Source organism: Opisthorchis viverrini (assembly GCF_000715545.1).
Source record: "Opisthorchis viverrini unplaced genomic scaffold opera_v5_178, whole genome shotgun sequence".
NCBI classification, from domain to species: domain Eukaryota; kingdom Metazoa; phylum Platyhelminthes; class Trematoda; order Opisthorchiida; family Opisthorchiidae; genus Opisthorchis; species Opisthorchis viverrini.
This window is the reverse complement of record NW_008751835.1, coordinates 952,828-968,071: the sequence shown is the minus strand read 5'-3', so window position 1 is coordinate 968,071 and position 15,244 is coordinate 952,828. Positions and strand designations below refer to the sequence as shown.

At 42.1% G+C, this 15,244-nt stretch overlaps 1 protein-coding gene across 1 annotated transcript in view; it reads right to left on the bottom strand.

Moving 5' to 3' along the window:
- Positions 1-5,314: 5,314 nt before the first annotated feature.
- The window catches only part of T265_14339 (hypothetical protein), a gene marked incomplete at both ends in the record, with an annotated part of 98,986 nt that continues 89,056 nt past the window's right edge, over positions 5,315-15,244 (bottom strand). The window contains 4 exons of the mRNA XM_009173202.1: positions 5,315-6,170; positions 7,666-7,817; positions 9,934-10,705; positions 14,615-14,769. Coding sequence (XP_009171466.1) covers positions 5,766-6,170; positions 7,666-7,817; positions 9,934-10,705; positions 14,615-14,769 — 1,484 coding nt within the window. The remainder of the gene's footprint in view (positions 6,171-7,665; positions 7,818-9,933; positions 10,706-14,614; positions 14,770-15,244) is intronic.

Sequence of the window (15,244 nt, the reverse complement as noted above, 5' to 3'; positions counted from 1 at the left end):
TGTGAGTCACAGGGTCCTGCAGGTTTCCAACTACTTGAAAGGAGGTTCACTTTGGTCTCATCTAGAAAGGCGAATGGATCTGACAGTGCTCATTCATTGGACACCAACGTGCCATGTCCGGTCTCCCGGGAACAGAACATATTTCATGGTTAGACTACTGGCGGCAACATTTAGTAAAACCTCACCCAACCTAACCCGGTGTATCTCGTGTTCTAACTCAGCGATTCGGATTCATCACTAAATACCGGTCTATTCAGCACCACACTGCGGTCAGCCAACACGCACTATGCTACAGAGATATCGGTAATCAAACGTGTGAATACTTCCAAGAAGAAACCGATTCTCACGACCACTGTTAAAATTTCCCATATACATGGCCAATTTATATGTTAAAAATTACCTTCTGACATCATAAATGACGTCAGCTGACGACGCTGGCTAACATCGTATTCGTTATCCGCGAAGCATTTGCCAAAGTACACTCACGGTACATGCGACTTTCAAGATGTTTAAACTAGCCAGTAAACCTAATTCTTCATTTTAAAGTCCACAAAAGGCAAAAGATGAAGAGAAATTTTGGTGCCAAACGGCGCGAAATGCATATGAAATCCCTGTTCCACTTCTGTTATTGTGTTTAAGGTATACTGCATGACGGGTGATCGTCAAACAGCAAAACGCTGCTCTTCGCTTTATCCGGTTCCATTAACTCCGTTCCCAGCCAAGACTTCGGCCAAGGTCTCTTGAGTGGTGCACTTCATGATAGCGTCGGTGATACGCTGAGCAAAAATATATAGAGAGAGGGAGAGAGAGTTCAGACGAACTGCACCGGTGATAAGGAAGCTTTCACCACATTTATTGTACACCTCTACGCGACCGGATGCGTAGAAGTACATGACACAATACGAACTTCAAAGACGCCTTCCTTTGGCAAAGTATATTTACAACAGCCAGTCTATCCACAAACTCGAAGGCTTCTCCGAAGTCAAAGAAAATGGTGGTTGTTAGTCAACGGTACGTGTGGAGTTGGAAAACCACCCGATGAGATGTAAAGATATGCTAAATCCAACTCAACCAAATTGAGCTCCAAACAGATGCTCTCGGACTCCTATTCTCACAAGCCGTAGATAGGCGTCGCGATGTAATGGAATACGTAGCTGCTACGACGGGACATACAGGGTTATATATTGGACTTACGACTTATTAGACTTATGAGTGCAAGCACTCTAGTCAAGGTAAAATACAGAGAATGCTTTCCATCTTTGAATAACGCTTGAAGGAGCTCATATGGACCAACATCCCACTGCCATTTCAGGTTTGAAGCGGTCATAGGGACTTGGGAAACTGATGGAGGATCTAAACTTAAAAACTGTGCCCAAAATGGGTGGGTTGACTGAAATGCATAGACACAGGTGTACGGTGCCAGCTAGATGCTTGTTGAAGTTCACCTATCAACCTAGATGTATATTATGTACTAGGTTTTCAATATTATGTTTGGTTAACTAACTTCAGAGGAATATTCTAGGTCCTGCTTGTTCCTCTGACGTTCCCACTATGCCACTCCTTTCCGTATGCTCACAGTCTATTTGAGGTGTTGTCTCACCCTAATTAGACATAGTGGCTTTCGTGTATACACTTGGAAACACCGTATACAGGGTTCATGTTGTTATCTCGTCCCATTAAGTATGGGTATAATTCGAGGATACCACATGTGGTGTATTGCGGAAAAGCTTATGACACTCTGACATGTGGCTCACAGAGGCTTTCTACTACGAAATGGGGAGTTTACTTTTAGGACTTACTAGGGAAATGGAGTAAAAATTTACACCTGATGAAGGTATGATATGAATGGAGCCGTGAATTCTAAAGTTATCTGCAGTCAACAGTTGAACCTGTTTATCAGTAGATGCTGACAAATTGGTCAGTTTGACTTCAAGTTGATAAGGAAATGCCAGGCAGACCAGCGATACCCACTGGGTCTAAACCCAATACTGTTGGAAAGCAACCGGCGATCTGTACAGATTTGTAAAACAATTTCATCATGATCGTAATGGTTGCAGTCGTATTGAACTGATGATGAACTTCTGATGCGTCAAAACCGTGCATTGAAGTCTCGTGACATTATGGCTAAATTCGAGCTGTTTATGCCTGATTGAGACATCTTTAGGTCAGTCATAGCTACAGTGAGTTGGTGCGTAAATGCACACGACAAACAAGCCCCGTTCGCGATTCCTACCAATGGGAGTTTGTATCGCAGTGAAAAGTCAGATATCACGAAGTCAGCTATTCACAGTGATCCACTTAGCAATGACACGTGAGTTCGCGAATTTAGGGCTTCACCATATCAGGCCCAACCAACTGCACTATCTGTAATATCGTTCGAAATCTATATTTTGTAGCGTCTAGGTAGGTGGTATGCCGTAAGTTCACTACCTGTGCCCGTATTCGAGTTTCAATGGGGAGATTGATGTCAATCGATAAAGCTGGAACATTCTGTTTGCCTAATTGCATAGAAATCCTCGCGCCAGCTGAACCGGAGCTAATTGGAGGACGCCGGGTGGTATATAAGGGTAGCGGCGTGCAATATGTTGAATTCGTAGACGCCTCATTAACGTGCCCAAAGCTTGGATCTATATGAGAGAGATCATCACGTGAAATAGGGTAAAAGTTAAGAGATAACAAGAAGAAAGACGCTGGGTGGCAGTGGTCGTTAATGCGTCTTGTTGCGTGCAGGGAATAAGATGGATGTGCTGATGTTACCACGCGACGATCGACGTGAAATGGAGACACTTCAGGCTATGAGTTTATGGTTGTATATGGGCTAAGATGCTGTCAGAGAGCTGAAGCCTTCTCAATGCACATTTATAGTCCATCAAATACTCCAAGTCTGAAGCAACCTGGTTTTTGAAAATTTCATGGAGCGTGGAATCAAGTCAGCGGAAGTTTACATCTTAAAAATTCTTAAACGAGACCAAGAGTTCTCAGTGATATTAACAAATAGGATGTAGATGGTCCGGAGAGCTTGGTTAAATTTTAGCACGATATGGGATGGGGATGATTAATTCACATTGACCAGTGACACCGTCAGGGAAATTTCACCACTTGAGGCTTCATTTTTGTGATCGATAAATAGTATAGAGCAAAACCCAAGCGGAGAATTTTCCTCAAAGAGCAAATGACGAACTCATTGTTTTAGGGTAAATTCCCATACTTATTTTAAGACTAAATCGATGAAACAGCAAAAAACTAGCGGCAAATCTAGAAATTGGCTTCCAATTTGGCCAACAGGCTAGGAACTTTTAATGGACAGAAGGATTGGTGTGAATCAATCGGTAGTAATTCCTGTGAAGCAACGGCACCCAGAACCAAGGGAACCTCAAGTGTTGCACCAATGGCAGGCTTTGTTTGGATTGTTCATAGCAATACATGATATAAAAAAAACGTGATCACGGTGCAAAGCGCAAGATTGGATTGTGTCCAAGGTCAGACAAACAGATGTCCCTTATGAATTGCGCGGGCTACCAGATGACCTCCTGGTTGCATTGTGAGCTTTGCTTGAACTGTGCAACAGACCCATGACATCAAAATTCGTTCATCATTTTTATCCACAGGTCTTAATCCTTCGCGCTTATATCGAGGACAGGGATCCATATCAAGCTCAGCGAAAACCACATGTTGCATCATGATTTCGGCATACTGCAGCAGATAAAAGCTAGGGAAGCTCGTCCACCATGTATCAAATGCTGAAGATATCTGGACGCTTACAAATGGTGCCCAGGTCACACTAGACTGGGTTGCTATAGCAACGGCCTCAAAGACTGTCTAGTCAGGTGTTTAAATGGACATCGGCGATGTGTACGAAAGACGACGGATAATGCAAATTTCGTCGGTAGGGTTGACAGAATGGCTTCTGTCGGCTAACTGAGACAAGGTTATCTTTGATTGACACAGTCATTCGAGCGACCATCCAATTGAGAACTTATTCTAGTACTCTCTTTTTGTGTTGTCTAACCGCTCAGTTAAGTTATTACAATTTATAACAAATGAAAACGAAAACGGGTGGGTAATTGTATTTCACGGGAGGACGGGTATCTTAGCTTCTGCTTTTCAGTGGAGTTGCTTTCAGAAACGTATGACATAAAGACAGAAAATTCAACGACTTTCTCAATAAATTAAGCCAGTAGGCCACCTTGAAAGGACAAACACAAAAGTGGTTTATTTTCTCCCGACAGCCTAGTTGTTTCACTACGATTTTATGGGTGGGTTGTCTCAACACGTTGGTGATATGCACCAATTAAGATTACAAATTTTTGGACGACTAACTCCGCATTGCTATTGTACTTAGCCACGTTTCTTTTCAGATTATCCACAGAGTAAACAGTCAGTTGAAAGTGTCTTCGCATCACACTGGTTGTTTCGCACCATCAACTGAAAACATACAGCCATTTGACATTCTATGGCATGTCCTTTTTTAAGTATCAACAAGAAAACTTGCAAGAATAATGATCTCCTAATATGGGCATGCCTCATTTTCACTGTTTTACCTAAACGTTACCATTTTCCACTGGTGACTTTAATTTTGGACAGTGATATGCCTATAAATGGACACAAACTCTATGGAAGACACACTGATTCCCAAGGTTGACACTCTAGGTACAAAGTGAAGTGCACTTGCAAAATGTATCACAAAAACCGTGCGAAAATTCATCTTCTCAGTGGAAAAAATACGCTGAATACCTTATCACACGCGGCTTTTTTACACATGCATTGACCTAGTCTTGTCCGTGTTTCCCGTTCCTTCGATACGAAATGTGGTTTTCCATTAGTTCTGTGCCTACCACCTGTCCTGACTGATATACATAGTGAATTTGAGCCTAAAGGAATCCGAACAAATTTTTTAAAAAAACTACTCGCCTATTGAGCGATCCAGACTAACTCTTGTGTGCCGATATCCCACCATCCCTTTTATTGTTTCCATTGCAAGAAAACTCTCAAATTAGATTGATTCCTGATGCAAAAGAAGTGTGACAGCGGAACTAATACGAAATTGAACAATCACATACCAACTGATAACCCAAAAATCAATTCAAAATATTTTTGACCGCAAAATGATTGGTTGGCCAGAAAACTGCACCGGTATGTTGTCTATTATTATCGCCTCTATTATGCCCTTAAGTCTGCGAAGTGTCTAGGTCCCATAGAACTCATCGCGCCCTAGGTGGTAGAAGGTTTGTCGAACGTGCCCTATTTATCATCCTAGGAATACATAAAGACCGGATACTGTGTACTGCACTGCTGAAAATATGAATGGTAGTCACTGTGTTTATGATCAGACATCAACATTCTTCTCACAGGCGAGTCGTTAACGGCGAACTTCCAAACATGGTACTACTTTCGAGAAATTCTTGGGGAACACTTTCTTCATAGACAAGCCTCATGAACAAGCAAAAAGTGTTTGGTTTGTGCTTTGTGTATAGGATGATGGTCTCCTTTAAAAGGTAGAAAATAAGCAGACGTTTTGCAATGTACAAGAAGACGAAAGTGTGAGGGTGCACTTTTGTCATGCGCATGGGTACCGACTCAGTTTTGACGGTGAGGAGAAGAACAAAGTTGCTGAAAATAGAAGATAAACGGTCTTTGACCAATCGCAAGACACCATTACTTTTTACATGTTAACCCACAAATAGTACAGAACGCAATAATCCTAAAGGTTCAATTGTAGCTTCAGAAAAATAGCTCCAGGTTACGGTCAAACATAATTTCTTGTTTTACAATAAGGAAGTGAAGCGTGGATAGTTGCTTTGGTTCTCCATTGTGTAAATCAAAGCTTGATCCGGTGTAGGATGTTTCACAGGTGCATTGTGTTGTGTCTCGTTTTCTGGTGGACGATGATAGTTGGGAGACAACAGTGTAGTCTGGCTCTCTCCGTCCTCATCAGAACCACGATAAATTGGTCTCACACTCAGATCCACCCTAGGTCGGGAAACGCTCGGTGAGTAATGGTGGTTGGCACTGCCAAATGCATTTGGAGGAGGGATTATCAAGTTGTCCGTTGGGGGCGGATGATCTAGGGGTAGGTTTCCTTCCAGTCCGTCATGATAATTCCGTGTTTCTTGGAAATTTCCGTCCAACTCAGATCCGTGTTTCGATGGTGACCGGGTTCGAACCATTGCCTAAAAATGACAAGACTTCAGTTTAGGTTAATCGAACATCTTTGCAACTGAACGGTTCATTCAAGTATCTGTAAGCAACTGCAGATGTGTCTTTCCAACAGCACGGAATTTAGTTTGGCCTAAGAGAAATTGTCGTTAAGAAACTCCATTTTCACTCATAGTAGAAATCATCAAACTAGACACTCATTACAACCGCACTGCCCTCACTCCACCAAAGAAGGCTAGACGAGCGTAAACGATCTTTGTATAGCACTACTCATAAGGTTGTTGGAAATTCGTCGACAGCCTGCGACCGGTTCTGCACTTCTTGGGGCTCATCAGGTTTCGTCAACCTTGTGTTCTACTTGAAACCAATTTGCATGGAATTAGTGAAATACACTCATTTGCAAACAAGTTTATTTTTGCGGGAGGTTCGTCTGGAACACAACCGAATCTCTCGTTTGTTATGTATCCAGGCAACTGAACATGCCACGGTATCTCAAATACCGTGCCGACTGAAACAAGAGGCGGCCTGGTGCAGCACATTCATTTGCCTGGAAATATCACAAACGATAGATTCAGCGTGGTTCCAGATAGGTCTTTCGCAAAAACAAATTTCTTTGAAAAGAAGTCTGTTTCACTTAAACGATCTCCGTATAATGTTAGTCCACTGCAAGTGAAATCTTGAGAAAGCACCGTATTCGGAAGATCCAGTAGTATTAACTGTAGACTTTCCTAACAACAACTATCATGTTTTATTTTTGTTCTGAATATCCTCACCTCAGGATGATGGATTATTTTCAGTTTTGAGTAAATTTACTGATAATAGCTCACAATTTCCTAGTGGTCCTTGCAAATTTCATTGGGACTTTTCATTAATAATGAGCGGGTTACAAAATTGCAAATATTCCATTTTGTACTGCGTAATCCCCAATATTTAGAGATGTCCAGTCTCTAGGTTTCCTATCACTTAAGCTGCAGGTCAATATAAGCGTACAAAATAACTCGTCATTCTTAGGTTGTAAATTAGATTTGAAAACATTTGTTGGGCTGCAATCGACCCACTTACTTTGCCAATCTTTACGGCACTTTCTTCGGTAGTACAAACGTTAAAATCAACAATATCCACTTTAATAACTCTGTGCACTGCATTTGAAAAAGTGGTTGGCAATCAAATATACCTTTCATGTCAAAAATAAAAAGAAACATCTTTCAGCTGTACCACCCTTTTGGTGCCTAACTGCCATGCCATCCAAAGGTTGCACGAGGACTGGGATACTGCCAGGTTACCCAGGCCTAGACAGGATAAATGTAGTGGCAGACGTCGAGTCCAAACCATGAACCCTCCGGTCTGTAAACCTGTGCTCTATCCACTTGGAACATCTTTCCCCATCCATGTCAAGCAAGTTCATTATTGAGAATCTCGTTGATGGAGACCGTAAACGACCCACCAGATTTCCGATCCAATATTCAGATTTCCAAAGCAAATTACACCGAAATTTAGACAACAGCTTACCCTTACAGCTTCAAGCTGTTCATTGTACCTTTGCAAGTACGCGTCCAGCATCTCGGAGGTGTTCATGCGTGGTGAGATATTCCGTGATTTTTCGGAATTATAGGATCCCCTCCGCACAAGCTGACAAGTACCCATCGTAGGCATCAAATCATCTGAAGAGAAGCGAAATAAAATTTCAGAACGAAAACATTTGAAGCAGTAGCTGAATGGTCTTTATTGAGTATTCTTCTCTAGTCAAATATTATCCCAGCCTATCAGCTCAATCATTACTTGTTGCTTTCTTGATCATGTAAAGAGATTTATACCGAAATACCCCCTCAGTTAGGAAGTGGCCTCGTTTCGTCCATCTTTAGTGGACGTTGCATGATATTGCTTTGTCCCTTTCCATAATCCCAAAAATAGATACCACCGTGGAACATATGACGACATATGCTGAGTAATTAATTTTGCCTTGCAATATCTTATGGAAACTTTCAAAATCCAAACACAGTGCAGTGGAACAAGAATGGCACCTGCAACTTTTCTCAAGCTTGCTCCAATCAAATGAATGCCACCGAAATGCTGCGTCACTCGGACTAGCTAAGACGTCTTCCGTTTGGTGCATTCTTGAGTATAGTCGGTAGTCCGATGCGACCAGTGTACATGTAGACATAATTGTGTGTACGCTGACTAGGATGTGCCCCAAAGCACAGAGGGAATCTGTGAGCGTCCCGAAATAAATTTCCATGTTACTTGCTTAGTTAAACTGAGATTTCGCCGCTGTTTTCTAGAGTGACCTTGTTGGAGAAACGCTGGATTCAAGCGAGCTGAATGTGGCATTGCTACCCAGATTCGTAGACCGATTTGTAGATCGAAAATACCCCTGTTATCATACCAAGTCATTCTATGGGATCCTGCCTTGACGTGCAAAAGTGTCCGCAGGTAACAGGGTCTCCTCGCATATAAAGTACTCGCTATGATCAACGTAACGACAAGCGTCTCTCTGTTTACTGAATAAAAGAGTACGGGTACAGCAAAAACGACTAACTGGCTGGCGGGTCAATCGATCGTCACAACCAGGACAGTTACTGGGTCGTCGTTCGATGAGTCGGGCACACCAATCACATCGATCAAGTGTGAACACGTTCGCCTGTTCAGACGTGATAATTCTGATGCGTCCAACGTGCGTTGGTGGAGTAGTGGTTACACGCTCGACTCGCATGTCAGATGTCCGGGGTTCGAATCCCGGATTGCTGATGAGCTCTAATAAGAGCAAAACTTGCGTCCAGTGCTTCCATTTGGTGTGGACGCACCGGAATAATCACGCCAAAACAGGAACACGGCCGTTCAAACGACAGTGGTGTGACTATGAACTAAAATACCTATCCCGCAAAACCCCAAAATTGCAGCCAAAAACGAGGAAGTCTATGCAATGGAGGCGATTGGAATTAATGCTGCTCCAGCCAATTAAAACACAAATAATATCCTCCATCGTTATTTTAGCAAACGAATCGGGGAGAATTAAACATCCTTCTCTTTATAATTTCTAAATTTGTTCCTTTTTTGCTGTATCTGACTCTGGCCGGTACGTATCGGCGGAGGATAGGTTCAATGTGAACTGATCCGAAATGTGTATATCTTTAGCTGGGTTACACAATTTAATGTGCTCATCCCTATCCCGCAAACCCCAAAATTGCAGCCAAAAACGAGGAAGTCTATGCAATGGAGGCGATTGGAATTAATGCTGCTCCAGCCAATTAAAACACAAATAATATCCTCCATCGTTATTTTAGCAAACGAATCGGGGAGAATTCAACATCCTTCTCTTTATAATTTCTAAATTTGTTCCTTTTTTGCTGTATCTGACTCTGGCCGGTACGTATCGGCGGAGGATAGGTTCAATGTGAACTGATCCGAAATGTGTATATCTTTAGCTGGGTTACACAATTTAATGTGCTCATCGGCTATTGCATGTGGTGTTTGTGAACGTGTCAATACAATCATTCTAATCAGTGATCATATCGTGTTACCACCCTGTTGCTATTCCCACCGCCTTTTCTTACTTCGAAAGCAGCAGCCAGAAATCTTCATATTGTGTATAATAAACCGTGTGTCACCTAAATTATACTTATTGTATAAAAAGTACCGTAGATGACAAAATTCAGCTTTAATGTGATGACGTGTAGGGCGGTTTTAGAATTGGCAATGATTATCTTTTAGTTTGATCTAAATAGGCTTTCCAAAGCCACCTTATCTAACAATGATTGTTGTCTGTGATGAACCACTTACTTTGTCCTGGACTTTCTATGTGGCTATTATGTGACGGACTCATTCCTCGATCGGCATAGAGGCTTGCTGCCATACCCAAGTTGGTCCGTGTTCGAGAGTTCAATAGAGTGTGGGTTGGAGTAAAGCTAGACACATTCTGTCTCAAGGCCGTCTGATGTGTACCATACGGGGAGTGATTCCGCGTAAATGTTCCGTTTGGAGTATATTGTCCAAAGCTTGCTTGTCGAACAAGCAGGGAGTTGTTCTGATGATGGCTCAGTTTGGCATGTGGGTTGCAAAAATAAGCATTCCGTTCCAGACTGTTTGTGTTCGGATAGACCACAGATCGAGCGGCAGAAATGCTTGAAGCTGCTCCCGAATTCGGAGATTCAATTCGTTGTGCCCCAATGTTGGGATATGCTCCCAGACCAGCATTCACGCGAATACTGATCGGCGTGCGTCTTTCAGATACAGGCATGACTTGGGTGTTACGCGCACTTTCAGAAATACTGGGATTTATGGAGAACAGGGGATTTCCCTGACGGTCTGTTATCGTCGGGCTCATATCTGTGTTCAAATAACTTAGTGCGTTTAGTTCAGGGTCGGTGAAATTGCTTGACAATTGCCCACCAAATTCCAGATGAGTTGGAGTATGAACATTTAACGGATTGATAGCTTGAAGACTAGGATGAGGTGAACCGGTAAAGGAGAGGTGGCCAGTAGCCAAGTGGAAGTTATCAATCGTACGTCCATTGACTGCGGAAGGACTGAATCCTGTATGAAACTGAGAAAACTGTGGAAGTAATAAAAATGATTGTGGGCATGAAAATAAATGTTCTATATTTTTCTCGTTAACAGATGTCATAATGAAGCGGCATCAGAGTGTTTTGAAAGTGTACAATTTGTGCATCGCCGCAACCAGAAACTGAAAATACTTAGTACTGATGCCTTCAGGGGACCAAAATATGTTTCTGGTGAAAAAACAACAACAGAGGATCAATCGTTTTAAACGATGTTTGGCGGATTGAGTTTTCCCTTGGTGTGACGAGAAACCCCTTGAGAAAAACTAATCATTTGACGACATTTTTTATTCAGGAAGATTTCTCGCCGAGAGCATTTCCGAAAGTACAAACATCTGTGCTTGACCCTCAGACAAACCGCGGGAGTGCAATATATCTTCTGTATGAGATTGCATGTTTCCTACACGGAAACCTGAGGTACGCTCAAATAACGAGGGTTCCGATATCTTTAATTTCAGATAAGGTTTGCAACACCCAGTAAAGCACGTCATTTCATAAGTTTGTCAGGCTAAGATACATCCAATATTTCTGTAAACTCGCATGAGCAAAACTGGCTTTCCAAACAGAGTTCGATCAACATTTTTCATGTCCACCGTCTACCTTCGTGGGGCCTTCACATTGTCTGTGTTCCCGTTTTAGAAATTTTGTTTTATGTATTTTAAAATAACCAGCTCGCATTACTCTTAAGGTCGCCTCTAGCTTTCTTGTGAATCTGACTGAAACACCAAGCTAGAGTTTGAGATTTCTAGGACTGGTAAACGTGACACGTTACATCAGGCTGTTTATATCATTGCGCCCAGGCACACCGGCAAGAACATAGTGTGAATCCTGTCTGTGATGTTCAGAAATGTGTTAGCAACCCGAGTGAACTGTAAACCTGGTGAGATTTCTCCATCAGAAATAGCACAAAAGTACTGTTCAAATTTTCCATGACGCATCAAGGATGACACTCTCCAGCTTGCTGGTTATAAGCCATTGCACAATTAGGCCTTTCTCTCAGCACTGCTTACCCACAGTGTAAAATCTTTATGAGATGAATGTACTATTCCTTAGTCAATGATGAAAATGTTAGTTTTTCAGTTTCATATATTGAATGCATTGTTTTTCGACTTCACATTCGTCCGAGTTTACTGAATCCCCTTCGTCTACTATGGCAGATATTTTTGTTTTATCGCACGTGACATACACATACGAGATTGTTTTATTATTTTTGCAGCTCCAACTAGGTCCCTCAAATCCATAGCAACCAAGAAAACCGATGAGAACAATTAAAATAACTTGAGATAGTTGTCAAATCAAGTCGAAATGACGCCTCATGCCCTAAAATTGTGATGTGGCCCATCCAGGAGGTTTTTTTGGAACACGAAAATGTTGGTGGTGCGCATTTCAATCCATCCGACAACAAAGTTGCTAAATTCCTGACTAGTACTCAGGAAGCGCAATCAAATTAGGCGTTCAAAACCTTATATCCCTAGTCTTGTGTGAAAGTGAAAAGAATAATGCGAACACGGGGTTTCAAAATGTTTCCTGGCTGGCAAGAATTATACACAAGATCACATTTTACCTCTTCGCTGCTTACAGGACTGTTCTAGTTACTTCCTGAAAACTCTTTATTTTTAACGTACTTATGCAGGTGTACTATATGGTAAATCATGGCACGAGTTTCGAGTTTCGAGAAAACTTCTTACGTCGCAAAAAGAATTTACTGGATATCGTTCTAGTGAAAAGTTGATTCCACCACTGATATCTTTGCTTTCTGTGAGCCCGATACTTTTGCCCATTAGCAGAGCCCTACGGACCAACTCCAATTTTTGATTTTTTGGCCTCGTCGGAAGCATCTGCATCAGATGCGGAGGGAAAGGACAGCGGTCAGAAATAAATACTGAAAACTTTGGAGCGCTCATGAGAGTGATCCAGCCGGGATCATTCGCCTTATCAGTCCATGTTTATCCCGGTTTCAAAAGCTGAAGTAGAGTTTGGCGGGCCCTATTGCAACACTGCGCCAAAGGATCAAAGTTGCACTGGTCTGCTCAACTGTGCGGCTTTACGTTCACTGAATCCAACGATCCCACTGCCTAGGTTAAAAAATGCGGCACCTAAATTTGGTCCCTGGTCGCTCGTGGTGAGCTGACGTTCTCAGGGTTTGCTGGTTTGCTGGAAAAACTCCCCTTCCACCAGAACACCGGCTAAATGCTAGTATGTGGCTAAGCAACCACCTAGCTATAATGAAGAAAATGAATTCACATCTGTACTAACCAACTTTAACTTCACTATCCCAACAGTGCCTGAAAAAGCACTTCTGGTCAGGGGGAACCCTGATGGACCAAATCACTCAAAATTCGTTTGCGACGATGCCTAATAGGGCTTTCTTAAGTGACAGCAGTTTTTTTTCTTTTTTTACCATCAGGTGCACAAAGATAATACAAATACCTATTTTTTCTCGTTCAAATGGGATTTATCTACAACCGTATAGTTCAGGTACAAAAACTCCTGAATGCATTTGATAGCTGGTCACGCTCAGCTTTGCGGCTTGCCAAGGCTTTTATTCCCTCTCATCACTATGTACATTGACCGGCAGAGTCTTCATATTCTCGTTCCCAGTATTCAGTAATTATTGCAATCTCCCGGACTGATTGTTCAATTTGTGAGATTCCCTCAGATTTATCAGTGCTTTATTTCTATCGATGAAACACGTTCCTAAGCATAGTAGAGTCTCAAGAAGTTTCTGTTTTAAGCTAGAGCTAGAAAACGTTATGATAATTTCCGATTTCTCAGTCAGCAACTTTCTTGTGACTTTCTGTACCCGCTTCAACAGCCAGCTGTCAGAGTCGAGCCTGTCTTACTGTTCATGCCAGGTACGTCATACAAGACAGACTCATTATCATTCCATGTTTCCTGACACGGATCGTTCGCCCACCACGACTTAGTGTAGCAGCGGTGCATCTCGCCTACTTGCGTGAAGCATCCACTGAGTGATATATTTATAACGACATAATTATTATCCCAAGTTGCAAAGAATTATTTTGGCATGTCTGTTGAATATGTGAATGCTATTTAATTTGTTTTGTCCAAAAACAAGGCTTGCGTGTTTCACTGCGCTCGAAGCCAAAGCGCCTTTTACGAAAAGCCCGCTTTTTGATGAGCTGAGTCGCTTTTGAATTTCAAATCGATCGCATTCAAGTACATCCCAGATGATTAACAACACACCGACAATAACAGCTGTCGACGAGGTCATACTTGTTACTAGTTTATTGCACTTTATTCCGCCAGTCTATTGAATGTGAATGAATCAATACGTGCAACCTGCCATGGTCAAGCACTTTTGATGGGGATTAACTTTCCGAATACGTATTAGGCTGAATCCTGATGAATACGCTAGCAGGTTTCTTCGATGCCCTGGAATATTTGGGCCATTTTTCAAACAGCACCAAGATCACAAATTTCTACCCCGTTTTGCTTAAACCAAAAAGGACCAGGGTGTTGGTTTTGAACTAATTTTTGATCTTCGATTTCAAACTGGTCTCAGACTGTCCAACCTTTTGAAAACTTTTAATTATGCAAACCATCTGGAGCCGTTTTTTGGTGTGCTCCCACGCATTCCATAGCTAATAGTCCGTCATTAAACTGGTCACATCAGATGTCGCTAGTGTGGAATTTTCCACTACTAGAGTATGATGGTAAGCATCATATTTACTTGCAGCAAATAGTGTAGGATATGGAAGTTAATGATACAAACAGGCACAGTGTTAAAGCGTATTTGTCAGAGACAGGTAAATATAAAAGATTAAAATACCAGTTGGTACAAGCAAGCCTGCATTATGTGACTTTCGCTTATGTTATCCTTCTACCGAGCACAGATAATCACATAATCATTGGGTAATACCAGAAATAGCATTACTCACTTGGTCTGTCGATCGATTTTGCACCAGGACGTCTTCACTGAGACTGGCTCCTTCTCCATAAGCGGCATACATGTGACGCTGTTCACCGTTTATGTCATTGAAACTCAGCCCCGATGGACACAGTTGCATCAGTTCGTTGCCCGGGAAAACCGTAACTGGTAAGTGAAGTCAAGTGGTAAACAATTCGATAGTTGGAACATACACCAAAACGCTGGATGAAAGCACTCACAAGCGGCCAGTGACTCCTCATTTTGGCAGGGAAAAGCGATGTTAATTATACCTCACAGGAATTTTGTTGACTGCGATTTAGGTCGATTTTGTGTCTTCATTATGAGCACAGCGTCTTAATTGAGTTTGACGAACCTACCCCGAGTTGTCTAACACGGACGTGAACCATACCATGTAGGATAGAAACGATGTTATTGCCGTAAATTGACACGGTTTACCTTTTTCTATAAGCGATAACTCAAAAGAGTTGGCTTACAGGGCTTAAACCCCTAGATTTACGGTGGGGGACTCAGCGAGCAACCACATATCAAGTTGCTGAATATACCCGTGGTAGTCGTGAGAACAAGAAAGGTAGCCAACAAAGCCTTTTTTATGGTTTCCCTTGGCTAATACATCACAAAT